This window comes from Centruroides sculpturatus, unplaced genomic scaffold, assembly GCF_000671375.1.
Source record: "Centruroides sculpturatus isolate CEXI.00-Female unplaced genomic scaffold, Cexi_2.0 scaffold76, whole genome shotgun sequence".
In the NCBI taxonomy this organism is placed as follows: Eukaryota; Metazoa; Arthropoda; class Arachnida; order Scorpiones; family Buthidae; genus Centruroides; species Centruroides sculpturatus.
The window spans coordinates 979,121-1,002,347 of NW_019384451.1; the positions used below are offsets into that span (position 1 = coordinate 979,121).

At 29.7% G+C, this 23,227-nt stretch overlaps 1 protein-coding gene across 1 annotated transcript in view; it reads left to right on the forward strand.

Moving 5' to 3' along the window:
- Positions 1-23,227, forward strand: part of LOC111620564 (acid sphingomyelinase-like phosphodiesterase 3b) — a 129,773-nt gene that overhangs the window by 74,658 nt on the left and 31,888 nt on the right. Inside the window, exon 5 of the mRNA XM_023362509.1 lies at positions 5,295-5,484. Coding sequence (XP_023218277.1) covers positions 5,295-5,484 — 190 coding nt within the window. The remainder of the gene's footprint in view (positions 1-5,294; positions 5,485-23,227) is intronic.

Below are 23,227 nucleotides of genomic sequence, written 5' to 3' on the forward strand. Positions count from 1 at the left end.
GCTACACAAAAGCCTGGGAACATTACAATTGAGTAGAAATACATACATCACACTACAGAAGGCCACTATATTGAATACATGCCATATTGTTAGGAAATTCCTTAATACAGACACTGACACACACATTTAATTTTAGTTTTGTTTTGGTTGCTATGCCTTGACTCTGGTCCGGTATAGTACACAGCCACCGGTTTAAACCGAGTATTACCTACTAAACCCAACATAATAATAATAATAATCCGCGTTCGTGGGTTAGGCAGAGGCTCATGTTTGAAAAATAGGCCACAGTCTCCCTTGGTTACCGGTGGCGAAAGCAGCATCGGCCCAACTATGGCTACTACAATGCCCTCAACGGATGTGAGGAATCAACCTAGCCTTGGTGTTTCTGTGGCAATGCATCCACAGACCACAAAGGCTGGAAAACCACGCCAACGGATGAAATGGACGACAGAAATGAAAGAGTTTATCATCTGTACTTACTAAACCATCACAAAACTTTAAACAAACATGACAGCATACAGATAACAACTACACCATAGATTCACATTCACACAACAATATCCTCACCTCACTGTCACCGAACAAAGGGTTGTTGATCAAAAAAGAACAATTATACACAACAACTTTATCCCATAACCAACACTTGAACTTATCAAACAACAGGTTGCTGATTAAATACATCAACAGACAGAAACACTTAACATTAATGAAGATCACGTAACCTGTCAGGATAGTTCAGCAACAAGCATTGATAATAGCACACATACAACAACTACAACTAATGATACTACAGGCACTTCCTCATCTATCATTGATCTCATAGACATAGAATTAGTTAATATGCTCTCACTTATATTTCAGGAAACACTCACTAAATATACAGGCACAGATCCCACACAAAGACCACGAATACCAAAAATCAACACATCAAAGGTAGTAGGAAAAACACTAAATTATGTAAACACTCACTTACTACCAAACTACATTCATTCAATTTCTACACTCTCAGACATTCATACATTAGTTTATGCTGGGGCAGTCACAGTAGTAACACACCATGGACTGAAAATACACTCACAGACAGACACACACAAAACACAATTCTATCACAAGCCTGCCTGGCAGAGAAGAATAGAAACACAAATAAATGACATTAGACAGCAATTAGGCAGGCTGACACAATACACTAAAAACAACATAACACCCAAATTAAAGAAACAACTCAAAAACATTTTCAAGAAAATCAAAACACACACAAAACATGAACATCACAACACACACATTACAGAATACATCGATACACTAAAACAAAAACTCGCAGCCAAAGCACGTAGACTCAAACGATACAAAACATGTACACTACGAAAACAACAAAATAAATTATTCACAAACAATGAAAAACTTTTCTACAGACAAATCAGTACCAAAACAAACACTGATACACAGCACAGTGGCACACCAACAGAAGAAGAACTCACAACTTATTGGTCTTCTCTTTGGTCCAATGCTGTTACACACAATGCTGATGCAGGCTGGATCGAGGAGGAGAACAGAAACTTGCACAACATACCAACTATGCCCTGTGCTGAAATAAACATACACGACATTCGCTACGCTGTTAACAGAACACACAACTGGAAGACACCTGGTGTAGACAACATTCACAATTTCTGGTACAAAAAGTTTACATCACTGCACCAGGAACTAGCTAAACATCTAACACACATCATCATCAATCCACAAGACATGCCAAAATTTCTTACTCGGGGCATTACCTACATGAAACCTAAAAACAACAAAACCACAGACCCCACACAATACAGACCAATTACATGTCTTCCAACACTCTACAAATTATTGACATCCTGTATCACAAACAAAATATACAAACATGTTGAAGAACACGACATTCTTACAGAACAACAAAAAGGTTGCCGTAGAAATCACAGGGGATGCAAAGAACAGTTACTCATAGATTCAGTCATTCTACGGCAAGCACACAAACAACACAGAAACATACACATGGCATATATAGACTACAGAAAAGCATTCGACAGTGTTCCACACAGTTGGCTGCTACATATTCTACACATGTACAAAATACATCCATCACTCATTGCATTCTTCGAAAACACTATGCAGCACTGGAGAACAACACTACATCTCAGGGTTAGTAACACTTCCATACAAACAAACGAAATATTCATTAGGCGAGGAATTTTTCAAGGAGATTCCTTGAGTCCTCTCTGGTTCTGCCTAGCCCTGAATCCATTATCCAACATGTTAAACAACACGCAATACGGCTACAATATCAGACACGAAAAAACAACACAGTTTACACTCTCACATCTCATGTACATGGACGACATAAAACTTTATGCATCCACACAAAAACAACTTCATCAACTCCTACAAATCACACATTCATACACTAAGGACATACAAATGGAGTTTGGCTTAGACAAATGCAAAAAACTTCACATAGAAAAAGGAATCCTGAAGAAAGAAGATTTTGCACTTGGAAATGGAGACGTTATTGAATCCATGGAAGAGGGCGAGTTCTACAAGTACTTAGGATTCCAACAGGCCAAACTAACAGAACATACACAAATAAAGCAACGATTAATTAAAGAATACCAAAGTAGGTTAAACGCTATACTTAGAACACAGTTAAATGCAAAACACACAGTTAAAGCAATAAACACATATGTCATCCCAGTACTCACATACTCTTTTGGAGTTATACATTGGACTCACACAGATCTCGAGCAACTCCAAAGGAAAACAAGAACAACACTTACTAAGCATAAACAACATCATCCTAAATCCGCCACAGAAAGATTAACCCTTCCACGTAAAGAAGGCGGACGTGGCCTGATTGACATAGTTAACCTTCACTACAAACAAATACAGTCACTGCGAGAGTTTTTCTACAAGAAACAAGAAACATCACAGTTACATAAAGCAGTAACTCTAGCAGACTCAAATAACACACCATTAAACTTACACTCACAACATACAGACATGACACAACATATAAAAAGCATAGACAACATTAAGCAATCATGGGCTCAAAAGGCTCTCCATGGCAGGCATCCTTACGACCTGGCCCAGGATTTTGTTGACAAAACTGCGTCAAACAGCTGGTTAGATCGGGGATGCCTCTTTGGGGAGACGGAAGGATTCATGATTGCCATACAGGATCAGGTCATAAATACTAAAAACTACAGAAAACACATACTCAAAGATACAACACTCACAAATGACACATGCAGAAAATGTCACATCATGCCAGAAACTATACAACACATCACTTCTGGTTGCAAGCTCTTGGCACAGACAGATTACTTACATAGACACAATCAAGTAGCAAATATAATACACCAAGAGCTTGCAAAGAAACACAAATTGGCAGACATCCACGAACCATACTACAAGTATATTCCACAGACAGTATTGGAAAACAACACGCACAAAATGTACTACGACAGAGCCATAATCACAGATAAAACAATTTACCACAACAGACCAGACATCACACTCATTGACAAACACAATAAAATCACATACATTATAGACATAGCCATTCCAAACACTCACAATGTACAAAACACATGCACTGAAAAAATTAGCAAGTACACAGAACTCGCCCAGGAAATAAGGCATCTGTGGAGGATGGATAGGGTGCTTATTGTACCTGTTGTTCTCTCCTGTACAGGTGTGATACCACACACACTACACAAAAGCCTGGGAACATTACAATTGAGTAGAAATACATACATCACACTACAGAAGGCCACTATATTGAATACATGCCACATTGTTAGGAAATTCCTGAATACAGACACACACACTGACACACTTATTTAATTTTAGTTTTGTTTTGGTTGCTATGCCTTGACTCTGGTCTGGTATAGTACACAGCCACCGGTGTGAACCAAGTATAACTCACAAAACCCAACATAATAATAATAATAATTAGATTTGAATTTGAAGCTAAACTGGACTTTAACATTTTTTGTGGAAAATTCAAGAAACAAAGCTTGTTTAGTGGAATTTAAAAACAAAGAATATAAAATGAGTGTTAGTGCTTAGTCATTAGGAATACTTTTAGGATTGTAATGATAATTCTTTAATTAATTTTTCTGATGTAGCCAAAGCTGGCTAATTGTACAGACTTATCATACCTTGTAGGTTAAGTGATGAAATGGAGTCAGGGATCAAGTTCAAATTACATCCTTTATTAGTATTGGAAATGCATTTCAGAAGATTTACTATAAGTGTAATTTCCAGTATATACATAACATGATGATCAACATTATTCATCATTTACTTTCTACTATTTATACCACTAATGTTTTATAAAACCTAAATAAAATTTAATTGTATACAATAGTTAAAAGACATTGAATAAAATTCTGAGTAAAATATTGTCCTTTCTTGAGTTATTTTTCTTTAGCTGTGCACAAAGATTTTTTAAGGATTCTTTTATTCATGTTGATGTTAGAAATACAAAGCTTAAAGATTTTGACTGGAAAGTCCATTTTTATATATGAGGAAATTCATATTGAGATTTCATTACTCTTTTATCTGTACTGGTTAATTTCATTACTTATTATTATAAATGATTTTGATTTGTAAAATTAAAACTGGTTGTATATAGCTTCATAATGCATTCATGCTGTATAAAACAAAATTTTTTCTAAATAATACTGTACTAATTTTTAAATAAGATTATATGTAATCAAAAAAACAAATATAATAATACAAAACAAATATAAGTAATAAGAAAAAATTAATAAAAGATATTTGTGTATATTATCAAAAATAATTTACTTATATACAGAATAATGTTTGATAGGTTTTGCATGTTGCATTTGTAATATGCGAAATATATCAAACATATCATTTTAATTATGTCAATTATAAAAAAATTCTCAAATTTATTGATAATATAGTGACTATAATTTAGATTAATTTTTATTATAATGCTTAGTATTATCTTGCAATTACAAAGATATAGAAGGCTAGTATAATAATTATAATTGTAAGGTAATTTACCTGTGTGTTAATCAAACACAGAATAATTAATTAATCAAAAGGTAGTTAGATTTAATAATGATAAATGCAAAAATTTGAAAAACAGATTTTTCTTAAACTAATATCTTGCTTCAGTTTTTAATATAAATTAATCATCTTGCTTATATTAAACATCAGATTTAAATATTAGTTTACTTCAGAATATATGTTAAATTTTCAAAGTTCAAAGTTCTTTCAATTTGAAAATATTTCAGGTTTACATAATTGGACATATATCTCCAGGACACAGTAACAGAGGAGTATGGAATGAAATAAATCCATCTTTATATCAAGAAAATTTTAACGAAAAGTACATCAATATAGTAAACAACTACAGTAATGTTATAGCTGGACAGTTTTTTGCTCATTTACATGCAGATCTGTTTGGATTATTTCGCAACAAAGGTAATGAATCTATTTTTGATTATTCCACTTTACAAATATCATTTTTATGATACTATATATATATTATATAAACTAAATGTTGTGAAATTTTGCATGATATTACATATAATACATTATCTAATTTTTACTTAATATGTATAAATAGTTTATTAATACATGGCATATATCAAGTATATTTGCAAAACTTTTTTACATACACACACTATAGCAAAAGAGAATACAAGGATTTGTCTATATGAAAGTAAAAAACAGTAGATGTCAAAAGAAATGAATTTAGAGAGTTATGAAGTAAAGCACTTCAATTGTAGGAGAACTGTACTTTTTAAATTTTTAACTTTGTTATATTTTGATATTTTTAATTTTACTATTATTATTTTTAAAAATATTTTGTTACATAGTGTCTTGCTTCAATTTGAGATAGATATTTAAGAAATAAAGAATTAATGTCAAAAGTAATCTGATTTAGAAATACAGTTCATAAATCAGATTACTTTTGACATTAATTTGATTTATTTGTTAAATATAATGTTTTAAAGATCAGATTATTTCTGGCATTCATCATTGGTATCATCACAAAAATATCTGGAATTTTTCTAATAATTTTAATATATTACTGATTGAAAAATGATGGTGATAATTTTATAAAAGTTAATAAATTTTTATTATTTAAGATTTTATTCATTGGCATTTGTTTTGGTAAATTCAAACTTCTGATTCATATTTCTGATATTAAAAGACATCAATAATTATTAACTTATTAAGTTTTTTTATTTTATTCATAATGATTTACTGGTTATTTATGTTTCACTCTTGATGTACTACTACTACTACTACTACTACTACTACTACTACTAAGTATATTCCTTATACTGTAATAGGTATATTCAATTATTATTGTATATAGGTACTTACATAATAGTAATCAGTAGATAATAAATAAATATTGGATTAGAAAAAGAAATACTTGATTAAGAATTGAGTATTCTATAATTAACTAGCTAATCAGATTTTTTAAATTTTGTTTTTCTATCATTTGTTTTTATAAACATTATTTTTATTATATCCTTAGAAAAATAAAAGTAAATAATGAAAATAAAATAACATATTTAATGTTAATTAAATAGATATGTTATTTCCATATTACATTACATCCTTCATTTTTACATATAGCACAACTTCTGAAAATAACCACCCCTTTCATCCCTATTATGACAATATGATCAGTTTTTTCCAGAATGGCTTTTTTAGCCCATATGATCAATCAAATTTGATTCTCTTTGAAAAGATCATCTATTCAACATACTGCAAAACATACTTTTTTTAAATTACCATGTATACTGCAAATGGTTTAAAAGTGAAATACTGTGTACTATAGACTGTAAATGCAAAATTGCCTTTAAACATAATTTCCTCTATTAACAAAACAGGACAGTAGATGTCTGAGGCAAAGTTTATTGTTAATGGACCTTTATTCTTTTCTGTTTTTGATGCTGATAACACCTTAGGGCACAAAAATCTTTTCAGTTTAGGGAAGGAGTGCAAGGAATTTGAAAATTTTTAATTATTGTAATTTATTTGGAGTAACTACTATATTTAGAACTAGCTGTACCCGGCCACGTGTTGCTGTGGCTCAAAATGTATCTATTATAAATGTAAAACACTCCCCATGGGAGGGAATTTTGAAAAATCTCTTTTTAGTGTACATTCTGTTGACATATCCTATTAAAACGCAAAAAACTGCATCTAAAATAGTATAATAGAAGCCAAGTTCTTCACGGTAAGCCTTAATTTTGTCCCTCTCCCCTGTGGGGGAATTTCGACATCTATATAATATACAAGTTCGGACACGTGCACTGCGTATTTTGCCGACCATGCAACTGCATGCGTGGTTACCTATCTCATATGCGTACACATTTTGCCCCTCACCACCCGCTGACACCAAAAATATAACACTTACTTAGATGATATCTTTTAATTTATATGAATGTTTAACGGAATAATATACAGCCTATGACCACTCTGAAGGTCCATTCTAAATATTGGTAAAAGAATTTTTGAAATTGGATGAGTAGTTTCAGAGATTACCCCTACATCCAAACTTACAAACTTTATCTCTTTATAATATTATATATTTAGAATAAAATCAAATTAAAAAATTAATCTTAAATACTGTAATAATAATGTGAGTTTTAAATTTGTAAATTACAGTACATATCAGACAGGCTACACATTTAACTGGATCTGTCTTTGCTCCTTTTTTGATCCATTTTCCCTTATAGTAACATTTTTCAAAGAATTATAAGATTTTTACAGCTTCATGTTTGTATGTTCAGTGTCAGCATTATGTCATATATGCAGCAAAAGGAAACTTCTTTCTCTTATTTTAAAGTAAAGGGTTTGTTGTTAAGCAAAATGAAACTAGAAAATCACAACACTTGGCAAAGGAATTTAACTGTGGATTTGGAAAGTAACCCAAATCAGTTAATTCTTGCTTCATAATGAATAAGAAAGAATTGTGAAGCCTAGAGAGGGTCTGAATCCCTCTGAATGTGCTAAAAATATATTTCATTATAGAAAAAGAAAATGTATAAAATAAACATCACATGATGTGAATGTAAACAATTAGTCAACAATAAGTCTTGAGTGAGACTCTATCATACATGTTAGAATTTTAATCAATGTCAGGCTGGAGAATTCAAGCTTTTACTCTGACATTTGAAGAAATGACAAAATTCAGATGAATCATGGAAATGAAAGATCTTCAGTGAAAGAGAAATCTCGTATGTAGTTGTTAAATTTCCTAAATGTCAGAATGGGAAACAACAGTATAAATACAGTGCAAGTTTCAAATGTTCATTAGCATAATGCTGAATGCTATGAAAAAAGTATATTCCTTTAGAAAACCATGTCTCAAAAATGACTGCTTTTAGGCAATTTTAGATGGTTGTCTAAGATAAGTTTCACTGTATTTGTAAATCACATTTAATTTCTACAATCAATACAGTGTTATCTGAATAATATAATTTAGTGATTTTGAGTTTTACATCTGCATTTGCTTTAATTTTATTAGTTATTATGCTAAAAAGAATAAGACTACGCTGTCTTATTTGTTTGAATGTAATAAATAAGACAGAATATATTAATATAAAACTGCATTCTCAAGCATGTTTCAATATCAAAACTATAATAATCTCTCTTTTTATATTCAGAGATAATTATTTAAACTGATTATAGATTTTTGAGAGTAACAAGACATCCTGACAGCTTAAATAAAATTTAGAACAATGCTTGTGTCAAAAATTTTTTTATATCCTATTAAATTTAAACTAATATACAAAATATAAATAAATTATAGTTTAAATATGTCCATCCTAAGATAGAGATAAGACTGAGACTAATATAGAGCTAATAATATTATAGAGCTAAAGACAGAAATGTTTGACCTCAAAATCATCCTACATCCTTTGGAAATGTGCTAAATGCATTATTAACCATATATCAAAACTTTTTATGTACAGAATTTGTTAACAATTTTATTCATATATTGTATGCAAATAAGTATATTACACAATTAATATTAATTTATTCATTAGTAAATTAAAAATGAACTTAATTAAAAAATCTAATCTACTTAAAAAATCAAATTATTAAAATTCAGTTGCATATAAAAATCAGTCAATAACTTTTCAAGGAAATAAATCTGAAAAATCAATTTTTCATTTCTAATATTGCATTAGGAAGGGATGAAATATTAAATTTTGGTAAGGACTATAATGATTGGAATTCCTCTAGCTGCATAATGAATAATAAACATGAATTAGTAATAATTTTATATGTGTAAAACAAAGAAAAAAAAGCCTTGATTCTTGATTTATTAATATTTAGCAGATTTTAGTATGCAGCAGCAGATAAAAATTTCCTGATATAACAACTGTCTTTTTATTTGTTTTTATATCTCTGAATTATGTTGTTTTTTAAACAAAATCGAAGAAACAGTATTTCATTTTATTAACTTTTATAGTTGTAACATTTGTAGTTCTGTAATTTTTAGTAATGTATTTAAGTAAAATTTACTTGTAATCATGTATTAGTGTGTATTGCTTAGCACAGTTTATCATGTCTGGCTTCTAAATTACAATGAGAAATATAAGTGATATTAATTAATCCTTATTAATTAATTAAAAATTAATCCTTATTTTATGGTAGTAATTTAAATAATTTTGTAAATTGAATATATATAATTTTCTACAAAATTATTTATATGAAAAGTATTGACATATAATTTGTGACCACATGCTTTTAAGTGAACTATTTTTATTAAATTCATAAATTAGTGAAATTTAAATGAAATAAAATTGTTAAATAATTTTAAATAATTGTATTTAAGAATTATTTTAACAAAATATTCATTTATTTACATGATATGAATTGAATTGTTTAAATTTATCTATATATAAATAAATTTAATTTAATGAATAAGATGTATATACATTTTATAATATGAAAAAAGTTATACTTAATATTGATGCATATTGCTGTTTGTTCTTAGTAATTTTAAATATACTCCATTATTATATCATTAAAAGCAAATGTATTTACATGTGTTATATTCATTTGATGATGTAATATATTTCAAATTGGATGTTTGTGTATTAGTAAAACAAGATAATATAATTCTTATTAATCAAATAACAAATGCCTGAAAAATACTCTAAATAATAAAAGTAAGAGGAAAATTTCTCAAAAATAAGAAAATATAAAAACCTGAACAAATATAAAATATGTGCATATATATAATATTACTAGCATTATCATTTTCTCTCTTCACTATTTGTTGTTGGGTTTTCTCTCAGTTATATGTATTTCTTGTAGTAGTGATATCATAACAATTATTTATCATGAAACTGCAATAAAAAAATATATGAAATGTCATACTTCTTAGAGATGAAAATATATTGATTTACAAATCAGTTTGATAGTATATTATTTATTGCATATGCATTAATTTCTCTTTCTCAATGTTAAATCTTTGTAGATAAATGTCAAATAAATTTCTTATTTCAACAAGCACAGTTGCGTTATATGTCATTGGGTTGAAAAGAATTTTTTAAATAAATTCTTTTTTGTTTCAAAACAAAATTAATATGTATTTAATCAGAGATATGATAATCATTTCTTACTGTCTCCATTTCCAAATGATCCATTAGCATTTTCTACAAAAAGAAATTTTGCAGCTAATATAAATAATGCTGAGATATCTGTATTGACTTTGTTTTAAGAAAGTTCTTGTCATTAAAAATCATTTAAACAGTTATGAATAAACATGACAATTGAATGATACTAAATCAAAAATGCAATACAATCAATAACTTTCCAATTCAATTCTTTGATTTTAGTTTTTACATTGATATGTTGTTAGACATTACTTTGATAAAAATATATTTTTGTTGTTGTTGAGATGTGAATATTTTAAGAAAAATATTAATTTATATGAACAATTATTGACCATAATTTCTAAATTCAGTTTATTAAAAAATCAAATTATTAAAATTCAGTTGCATATAAAAATCAGTCAATAACTTTTCAAGGAAATAAATCTGAAAAATCAATTTTTCATTTCTAATATTGCATTAGGAAGGGATGAAATATTAAATTTTGGTAAGGACTATAATGATTGGAATTCCTCTAGCTGCATAATGAATAATAAACATGAATTAGTAATAATTTTATATGTGTAAAACAAAGAAAAAAAAGCCTTGATTCTTGATTTATTAATATTTAGCAGATTTTAGTATGCAGCAGCAGATAAAAATTTCCTGATATAACAACTGTCTTTTTATTTGTTTTTATATCTCTGAATTATGTTGTTTTTTAAACAAAATCGAAGAAACAGTATTTCATTTTATTAACTTTTATAGTTGTAACATTNGTTGAGATGTGAATATTTTAAGAAAAATATTAATTTATATGAACAATTATTGACCATAATTTCTAAATTCAGTTTATTAAAAAATCAAATTATTACAACTTTATGTCATTAGATATAGATCTTTGTTTAGGAATTTGAGGCTTCATTTGAAGTTAGTTTAGATAGCTTATGAAATTTGCAATATTATAATTTATAAATAATAAATGTCATAAATGTTCTTTCTCATTTGTAATTAAATATTTTGAAAAAAATCTAGTTGTCAGTTAATTATATAATGAAACACTTTTTTAACAAATGAGTCTGTTTTAATGGTTAAATGATAAGATGAAAGGATTGACTGTCAGGATAGAATGTGGCTAATTGGCATCTAAGATATTATGTAATTTGGACTAAAAGAAGATGGTTATATCTTGTAATAAATTTGATAATTCAAAAATTAAATTAATATAATCAAATCAAATAATTTGATCTTTTCTTCCAGAATAATAATTTAATCTGGAGTTGGTAGTGTAATTGGCAATGTATCTGCACAATAAACAGATATTGGGGTAGTGAGGGGATTAAGTTGTATATTTTAACAACATACTGTAAGTGCATAAAAGCAGCATCAAATTTATTTACATGTGGTATGACTTCAAATGTATCATAGGCATCATATTGTGCTGGACAACTAAAACTTTATTATTGTTAAAAACAGTTAAGACAGACCAATATCATCATTTGTGATTGATATAAAATTCAACATTTTAACATTACATTATGGTATCTAACAATTTTAAGAACTGTAATTTATTGGCATTTCACTTTTGCTCATTCAGTATATAATGAATTTTTGGTATATTATTTGAAAGAGGATTTCAGTTTTTCTGACTTAGAGTAAATGGTTGAGCTAAAAATACAGTTTGGGTATCAAATTAAAGATCTTACCCTATAGATAATGGCACTGAAGAGATATTTGATAAAAGTGCAATGGTTTAGGTGTGGTGGAGTGGCAAAGATACAATGTTAAATTTACAAGACAAACATGTCAAGTGATTGTAAAAATCTGTTGCAACTCCACAGCTCTTCTTGTGACCTACATTTTGGAAACTGGATATAGAATATAAAGAAACAAGTAAATTATTCTAAACAAAAGAGAAAAATCATTACGTGATCAACAGCTAAACAGAATAATTGCATGAAGCAATTGCTAACAAAGAATAAATTAAGTGTGAATTGTTTGCTATTTAAAAATGATCACTCCATTGAAAATAATTTTATTTCAAATAAAAGCACAAAGTAAGTGTTTTTTAATATTATAAAAGAGCAAATATAATTAAAAGCATAATAATTGAGAAACAACTGCACAAATAATAGCAACAAGACAATCCTGATTTTTCCCTCATGCCATTTTCCTCACCTAAAAGAAATTCGAACTCTTCCACTACTGATTAGAAGACTTACCACCACTAAAGCTTAGTCTCAGGAGTAAAAACAATATTGTGTCCAGATACATATAAGAAGAAATTTTGAGAGTTTAAACACTTAATATTAAGTGTTAATAATAACATTGTTCACTGTTGTTTTGACCAAACAGTCTATTTCATTAATCTTCTGCATGCTTTTTTTTTTTTTTTTTATTTTCCTCATATAATTGATTTTTACTATAAAGGAAGCTATTTACCTTAAATATCATACTAATTACTGTATAATTAGCTTATTTTCAATTTAACTATTCATTTTTTTTTTTTTTAACATTGAGGAACAGGAGCAAAGTCTAGATCATGGGTGTCCAACCATTTTGTTTCTCTGGGCCACATTGGAAGATGTCATGGATTTTTGGGTCACAAGTATATGATACATACTTGCAGTCCAATCCTTAAATATACTTGTATATTTAAGGATTGGACTGCAGGATTGGATACAGGATTAACATGTGATAAACAGATTATAGTGTGCACCGAAATTTTAGCAAAATGCTGAATAATGCAAATTTTTGTAGGACATAGTCTGAATTATGAAATTATCCACTGTCAGTTTTCAAGCAGAATTGCTTATGGAAGAAATACATTTGATGGTTTAGTAATCACGAGAGAGAATATTAATAAGTATTAAATTTTTATCACGAAAAAGGATATTTTAAAGAATTATTTCTACAGACACTTTCAATTTTTATTTAGAAATAGATAAATTCATTTATTATAATGGAGACAAACAAAAATTTATTTGAAAAACACAAATATTTGTTTTATTTGGATCTCTAACTAATTAAAAAAAATGACAAAACACCATTTTAAAGTGCATTTTTATTCGACTAATATATTTATAAATAATATGTAGCCCAAAATGCAGGCAATGTGCCAAACTAAAAAAAGGGGTAGCCAACTTTGGCGCAAAGTAGCCAAATCATTCAACGCTGGAAGAAATATTAATAAAGCTGGAGTTGGGACTCAAAGGATTATAAATCCAAATGCGGGGAAAGGAGAGAAAGGACAAAAGATAAAGAAGGGAGGAAGATTGGAAAATTAAGGGTTCATATTTACATAACAAAGTCTATTTAACCCGAGTGGTCAAGGTGTCAGCCTACTGCTCTGGTGGACCCGGGATCGAATCCGGACAGGTCAAGGAATTTCCAGGAATTTTTCAGGGGTGGTCTGTTCGGATATGTCAGGCTCCGTCCCTCACCACCCAGTCGCCCCATTGTGGGTCTGGCTGAACCCATAATGGGCCTGCTATAAGAGGCCCTCTTAGTGCCCACAGGGCAGAAAGAGTATTTAAAAAAAAAAACTACTTTTTCTCTTTTGGCCTTTCTCTCCTTTCCCCAAATTTGGGTCTGTAATTCTTTGAGTCTCAACTTTAGCTTTATTTAGTATGCCTTTCTCATTCACACATTTCAAAGTATTTGAAAATATTTCCTTCCCACTCAAAAATAAAATATGTATAAAGGTTTACGGCTTTGTTAAACTTCTTTTATTGAGTTTATGCTGTTGAAATAAATAAATAAAGCAAAATGAAAAAATTTGTCCGTTTTGTTTACACGTTTATTGGGCTGCATTGGAACTTGCCTTGGGCCGCATGTGGCCTGCAGGCCACGGGTTGGACACCCCTGGTCTAGATGTTGATCATCTGCTATTCTCAACATCTAGACAGCCAACTGAAGTGGAAATTATTTTAGTGCTGAAAGTACACAGCCAAGAAAGCAGAGGAAAAAGTCTTACCAGTGTCAGAGAATGCAACTGAATCTCAGTTGCATTCTCTGACACTTCTGATTAATGCTGTAAAGGCTGCTTTAGAGCATTAATCAGAAGAGCATTCATCTAACATCCAGGCTCGGGATACCGAACTAGCCTACATACTCCGCGTTGCCGCCCAACATGGGTATCACAAACACATACATAGGCTAATACAACATCAGCAACATATATATTCGGAGAAGGCATAGGAATCAGACCAAGTCGAGGATGGTCGTTTTGAAGAAATAGAGCGTATCGCCATCACATACAATCCGTACTTAAAATCTCTATACGCTAAGCTTGCCAGCAAACGTCAGCTACGTCTAGCTTTTAGGAGGTATCCCACCATCTCAACCTCTTATGTAATGGAAAGGACCCTCCTAACTCCATCAGACGCCCTGGAATCTATAGTATCCCCATGAAGAACAACAGGTGTGATAGGGACCTGATTTATATAGGCTTCACCAAATGATCTTTGGGAGTCAGAATACAAGAGCATCTAGCCGATATTTGGCACGGAAGAACTTCCACAGCCCTCGCTACGTATGTAACCGATCCAGATATAGTAGCGAACTTCTCCCAGGCCATTCTCCTCCACGATTCACCTCCTATTGAACACTTCAAATGGCTAGAGGCTATGCACATATTTATATCCTCCACCACCAACACGTGCATAAATTTTAAAGAGGAGATGCTGTTATTGATGGCCTGGCAGGAGTTAATTCACAACACGCTCTAATTCACCCATCAAACTCTGACGGGCGAATTGGTCGCGCATGCGCGACTTGGATTGTATGAATCCATTCAAACCTATAATTCGAACTCAAGCTTTAAACGACATGATCGAACGGATTTCTACTTCTAACGGATATCGAATGTCTTTATAGAACCTGAAGCAGAGCCCAGAAGGGGTTCGAAAACGTTTGTTTACCGATCTTTTGCATGATCACACCGTAAATGGTTCAGGTGTGTAAATTTTTTAATTTCTTCAAAAAACGTTTTAAAAACTGACAAATCCTACTAAATACCAAACAATAGATCTATTCTTACAATAAATCAATATAACATCTTACAACTATAATCAGACAACATAGTGATGTATAGTTTTCTTTCATTTGAGTTCTGTAGTTTTTTTTTAGTTGAGTAATCATTTAAAAGTCTGTGCAAACACAGCACATCTTTTATTTTACAATTGGTTTGATAAATTATATATACAATTAGATTATTGATTCCTCATAGACTTGCTTTTATAATAACAATAAAGTAGATCCTGACAGTACTTGATAGATAGCATTTACAGGAAGCTTTATAAAATTGTTTTTGTATAACATAAAGTACTTATCCAATAAAAACTTATTTAGTAATAATTGAAGAAGAAAGGGATACTTTTTTGAAGAACATTTTTACTTGTATCTATTTATAACAATTCAAAGCATTTTATCACAAAGTTTATTGAAATCAATTTTATTCTACTTTTTGCTTTCAGCAAGAGTTAGAAAAATAAATTGTTAATCTGCAACTGTTAAATTATCCAGAAAATTTTGTTGTTATATCATTTATTAGAAGTTTGTAATTGAAATTGGACAGAATTTTTTATCACTTTATCAAATTCCTGTTATGAAATGTAAACATAATCAATTATAGTTATTCTGATAAAAAAGATTGTCAATTGAAAATGATTGTATTCAAAACCTGTAGCTTAAAGTTCTTATCATATGACTCTAGTATACAATTGATAAAATATATCAGAATTATCTATTTAATATATTAAAAATAAATGTACAATTCCTACAAACAATGTATATGATAAATTTTCTTATTATGGAAAATCATTTTCTAACATTTTGATGCTACTGAATGGGATGATTATGGATATAAAAGATGTGTTTTTTTACTCATGTTAAATCTCTCTTGTTATTTTTATAATAAAATATATTGTTCTTGTTAATAGTTTCAATGATTTCATTGTTTATAACTAAGGATAAAGGAGAATTTATCTATTGTACTTTTTTTTTTTATATTTCTTTGCTATAACATTTGTGAACTTAACTACCAAGAATAATATGATGTCAGTATTAGTTGTTTTAGTTGGCATATTCTTTAATTAATCATATCTAAAAAATAATTTTGTTTTAAAAATGGATAAATTATTGTCTTATTCAGCTAATCACAAGATACTTTTAATATTAAACTTCTGATACTACAGTAGATCCCCCTATAAAACCGTTTCCTATAGTTATGATTCCTATAAAAATTGTGGCAGTATCCGTAAACAACGGTAAAAATAACTCCTATAATACGTAAAACGTCATCGGGCAGCCGAACTACTTACCCGCCGTCCGTAGCGCCACGCTACGGAGAGATTTCTATCGTCTGGACAGTATTATATAAATTATATATAAATTAGGTACTGTACATATAATTATATATTAATTATATATAAATTAGGTACTGTATATATAATTATATATTAACTTAATTTATTGTAACTTTATTATAATTAAATATATATTTTTCGCCGTCTAGCGTCACGCTACGGCGAGTTAGGCGACCTATCGTCTGTTTAGTACTGTAATTTTATACATTTCTTGTGAAAGAAACATTTCTTATTTAACGGCCATAAAAATTATTTATATTAATGATGTCTCCAAAGGTCAACGAAGTTTTCGCAGAAAAATAATATCAGAAATCGCGGCCGCAATTTGATGCGCTGTTCCGCGACGAAACCAAGCTTTAGCAACGGGCGTAGTCGAACGGTACACACTCGGTAAGCAATCCTACAATTTTTTGTTTATAACGTAGTTTATACGGATTATTTTCAAAAAAATATACGTATTTTGGAAATGTTGAGTCGAATTAGTCTAGAATCGATTAATTTTATGAAAGAAAACCTTTCAAACAGCCGTAGTCCGTAAACTATGATTCCTACAAAATTGATTCATAAAGAACGGAACGTATCTACCGTCTTATAGGGGGATCTACTGTATTTGGCTGGCATTGGCATTTTTTTTTAATGTACAATTACATTAAATTCTTATAAGAAATTCTTGTATATCAAAGGTAGGGAATTGTTAACTTAAGTCTACATTAGAACAAACTAGCTGTTTTAGTATGGATTTGTTTTATGACAGATTTCATAGAAACTGAGGCTTGATTAGAATTATAAGAAATTTATTTATAATTAATATAAAAGTATTGCATTAGTTTTAAATTAATAATATAACAATCTGCCAGTTTTTAACAAGCTTTATTAAAACTAACTAATAATTCAAACAAAGTTATTTGGCTAGAAGTAGACATAAATTTATCATTATAAATAAGTTTTATATATAAATTTAAGCTACCATCTCATGATAAATTTAATTATTATTAACTATCAACCTACACCCGAATTGCTTTTTTCAGATTATTAATTAGCCTTAGTATAGCCTGTTAAAATTTTATCAGATCGTTTAACATTAGGTTATTTGTGTATATTTTATATAGCTTAATGTTAATCAGATCAGTAAATAAGTAAATTACTAATTTATTATTATTATATTTTTCAATTATGTGTACATTACTTTCCACTTTACAACTGTTCCTTTACAGCCCAGTTTTACAACTAATATGAATTTTATACAGGATTTCTTATCAGTTGTAAATTCCATTTAAATTTATGATGCTAAATTTATAAAATAACCCACCCTATTTTCCTCATAACTTGCTTAATGACTGTTTTTAATGGAATCAATTAGGCTGTAAAAGTAGAGATCATCTATATTTTAAAGAATGCCTTTAAGTTTAGGATAGCAAAGAAAATATTCATGATTAATGAAGTAGCATTGTGTAATCATGATAAGATATTTGGACAACCAAACAACTTTTTCAGATCTAAAAACCTGTAGAAATATGTGAATTTAGAAGCGAGCCTGTCTGTCCAATAATTGTACTTAGATTTTTATCCTAAGATATACTCAATAATAAAATTCAATTTAAATAAACTCAGATTGTTATCTTATTTATAAACCAAACTCTTAAAAAGGTTTATTATTTTACTATATTGGTTGTGACAAATTTGAAGATAACTGTTTAAGAGATTGCAACCTGATTTTTCTGATTTAATCAATTACTATTAACATTGTAGATACAGAAAAAAATCCAAATTACAAGAATGACACATAAAATTATTTTTTCTAGATAATTCTATTTTTAATCTCTGCTTACATGGTAAATTTTTTACTGTATGATTAATATAATCCTACAAATCTAGTCATTGAGAATCATTCTGATGGGTGTCTTTTCCAATTATGAGGTCTGACTGGAAAGTTTGCACATTTTTTAAACTGCATACCAACTGATAATTGAATCTGAATGCAGCTTGCATAGCTCTCTAGTGGCAAGTTTTGTGTACTATCTGCCAAAAGCAGTTTGTTTTATTTTCATTTGTTGTTGTGTTATATTCATTTGTGTAAATACATGTTGATTGTGTTTTGCAATTTTCTTTCAGTGGATCGAGTGAGTGAGTGAGTGGATCAGGTGAGTGGATAGCTTCTGGGATGTGCTAGGTCTGATAAAAATTTCATGAAAAACATCATCACCAGGGATGAGACATGGGTCTGTGGGTACGATGTGGAAAAAAATTTAGTTATCACAGTGGGTGGGGGAATCTTTACCACAGTCCATACAGGCATGACAAGTTTGGTCAAATGCAAAGGTTTTGCTCAATTTGAAAGGTGTCATTCATCTGCAATATTGTCTAGAGGTGATGAAACATCTTCATGAAGCAGTGAGGAAGAAAAAACTGACTACTTGAGAGAACAGCATCATGATAATGCATCTACCCATATATCACTGCTAATAAGAGTTTTTGGCTAAGAACTCGACTTCACTTGTTCCCTAACATCCATATTCACCAAATTAAGCCCCAGCAGACTTCATTTTGTTCTTCAAATTAAAATCTGCTCTCAAAAGTTGCTGTTTTGAATCCATTGGTGTCATTAAGGAAAATTTGCTAGTAGAACTGCACATCATCCCAAGAAGTATTTCAGAAAGCATTCCTTTCATGGCAGAAATTCTGGATTTGGTGCATAGACTCAGCAGGGAACTACTCCAAAAGTGATAAAACTGATTATCTTCTAGGGAAATGCAAATAACTTCTAATTTGCAAAGTTCACAAATTTTCCAGACAGACTTCATATATCATAGAAATAATTTCTTGATTTTTAAGTAGCAAATGTTAGATTTATTTTATTTATAGACTTTGTTAAAATTATGAAAGTGTAAAATGGTTGCAGCAACTTTCCTAACCTGAATTCCTCCAGACCCAGAGAATGTATCACTTTCTTCTCTTGGTGATTCCAGCTATGGAATTAGTATAAATTTAATAGTTGTGTTTATATATTAAAGCAGTATTTTTTATTGTTTCATTGTTAATTATAAAACTTTAATACTCATAACAACAATAAGTAAAAATTATAGTAATTATCAAAGTTTTGCTTTACATCAAATATTATGCTATTCTGTAGATATTAAAATATAATGCTCATGTAGATAAATTTTCTGATTTTCAAAATTGAATCAAATTAGCACTTATTTATAAATAATCAAAATGTCTGGGAATTTTGATTTAAGGAATTAAACAGATTTGACATACAACACAGAATGAATATTCTGTTCTATAACAGATGTTCCTTTGCCTTAATATACTGTATTTACATTTATATCTGCTACTCTGTAAACAATAATATTTTCATAAAAGTGTTTGCAAGAAAATTTTAAAGCCAAATTTTGCAGGTATTTACATCCAAATCACAACTTTTGTTTCATACTTTAAAATTTTATGGTTTTTCTGTTTAAATTAAAATATAGAATATTTTATTAAATCTAAACCATTTCAAATTTTTACAGTGCCTTTTCAAAAGTTTTTTATTTAACAGTAGCAATAAATAATTATTCCTAATATGCATTTAAAATCTGCTTTTATTGATATAAATTTTAAATCTCAAAGGTGCATTTATTTTTTTTAAAGAAAAACTTTAAAATTAATAATTAAAACTGTATTTTAAAAAGTAATCACTGTTAATAATTCTGGCAATTTTAGAAAAAATTGTGATGGCAGATGCAAAGCACAAAGGATTTTTTGTATTTTCTAAAGATGCCCTTAGTGACTTTAGACAAAGGAAAAGCTATTCAAAGAGTTTGTAATTGTAATTTAAAATTGGTGTGTAACACGCATCTATCATCAAATTGTTTTTTAAACTTGGATAACCTGGTACGACAAATATTTTAAAAATGTTTTGAATAACTTTTAGAAACAAATGTGATCAGTTTTGATTTCATTTCAAATTTGAATTAATTATTTTTGTTTTCCTTTAATTTTAAAACAGGTACTGGTAAATATCTGAATGATTAGTGATTTGTTTCTATAATTAATATCTGTGTGTTTTCAATAGTTTCTTAATTTTTTTCAACCTTTTGAAAGGTAAATTCCTCCTGTTGGAACAATTCTTTCAGTATTGGCCCATCTTTTATTCACAATTTTTTAGTAAATAAGAAAAAATTGTGTAAGTAAGAAAAATGAGAATCCATAAAATGAGACATTTTAATTTGATTTTTTAATTGTATTGGGAATGTGATTGGAACTACAGAAGATAGATTATTGAAGCGTAAAGTATAAATGTTAAACCACCTCTACAAAATGCAAATACAAAAATAAACTGAAGACGAGGAATTATTTATTGTACATTGTCACAATGCCAAGTTGCAATTTTTAATTTACAGTAGAGCATTGATTATCCTAATACCGATCAACCAAACCATCGGTTAACTGAAAGTGTTCCAGTCGGTAAATTTAAATTTCTGGCTAAAGCTGTGGCGTTGCAGCACTCGTCCCCTTCCTGCCAAACTGAACTACAGTCAACCCCCCTATAACACTGTTGATAATTCCATTTTATAAGAATTCCATGTTGTATGAGTCACTTAGATTTTACAAATATGTGTGCTGGGCTGTGAACGGCTCACGTATTTATAAAATCTAAGTGACTCGTACAACATGGAATTCATATAAAACAGAATTATCAACAGTGTTATAGAGGGGTCGACTGTATAAGCCTAGTTTAATATATTACATTATATAAAGTATGTATTTCTTAGACATGTGATACAAATTATATATAGTACAGTTTTGTATTTAATATATTTTTTTTGTAAATGATCAGTTATCCGAACAACCCCAGTCCCGAATTGTTTGGGTAATCAATGCTACTGTATTTAATTTAAAATATATGCTCTCCACTTCAAATTAGTAGTGGCTTACCCCTGTACATCATACTTTTCCTTTAACAATAGAGTTGTGTTGGTCATTAACTCCTTTCAGGGGAAATTTTTGAATTGAAATAATGTGACTTCTGGTTTGCATGAGAAGTTCTTATAATTAATAAGGGCCTCCTGATAAAATGAAAGATGAGACCAGATATGGAAATCTGCCACTAAGATTTCCATATCTGGTCTCATCTTTCATCCGTCTAACTCCATTCTTGGAGATTAAGGAAAGATGGATGAATGACAGTGGGAATTTATAGGTCTACAATTTTTTTCAAATTGCAGTCCAAAAAAGAGAGACTCAAAATAATTTATCTTGATAAAAATTTACAACTACAGCAGACTTCTGCAAACTCTACTTAATGTGGACTGAGAATGACGAGTTTTATGGCATAGCAATGCTAGTCTAAACAGCAAAACTTTTGTAAAGACATTTATACAGTCGACCCCCATATAACGTGTGTTCCTATAACGGAAATTCCTATAACGTAGCAAAAAAATTGCAGCAACATTCGTTTAAAGGAGCTCCTAAAACGTCGTCGCCGACTCGTTTCGCAACAAGATTGATAGAATCTGGACCAATAGTGGATAAGCAGCCGAACTACTTTCCTCCGCCCTGCGCCACACTACAGAGAGTTTAGGCGGGTAAATTGAGTTTGCTATCGTCTGTACAGTATTATATATAAATTATATACTGTACATATAATTATATATTAATTATATATATTGGGTTGTTCGGAAAATAAGTTCGTTTTTTTTTACCACTAGACGGATTAGTGATATTTTTCCCGCCATTTTCGTTCTAAACCGTATTATCATTATATATTTTGAAAGCTAACATTTTATGGCTTATTTGTGAAAAATTTTGTTTGATTTCGTGCAATTGTTTATTTTTTGTGTCCCATCAAATATAGAAGATCAAAAGCAGCATCTTTGGCATATTTTGCTTTTTCATTACCAAAAAAATAAAAATGCCGTTCAAGCAAGAAAAAAATCGTGTGACATGTATGGTGGAGATGTGTTGACAGAACGACAGTGCCAAAACTGGTTTACAAAATTTCGTTCTCGCAATTTCAGTATTGAAGATGCACAACGTTATGGATGGCCAATTGAAGCCAATGAAAACAAAATAAAAGTACCGATTGAAGCAAACTGCGGAATAACAACACGTGAAATCACTAAGAGATTAAACTTGTCAAATTGAACTGTTTATGAATACTTGAAACAAATTGGTTTCATTTCAAAGCTCGATATATGAATTCCACGAGTTCTTAAAGAGAAATGCTCTATTTGGTGGGAT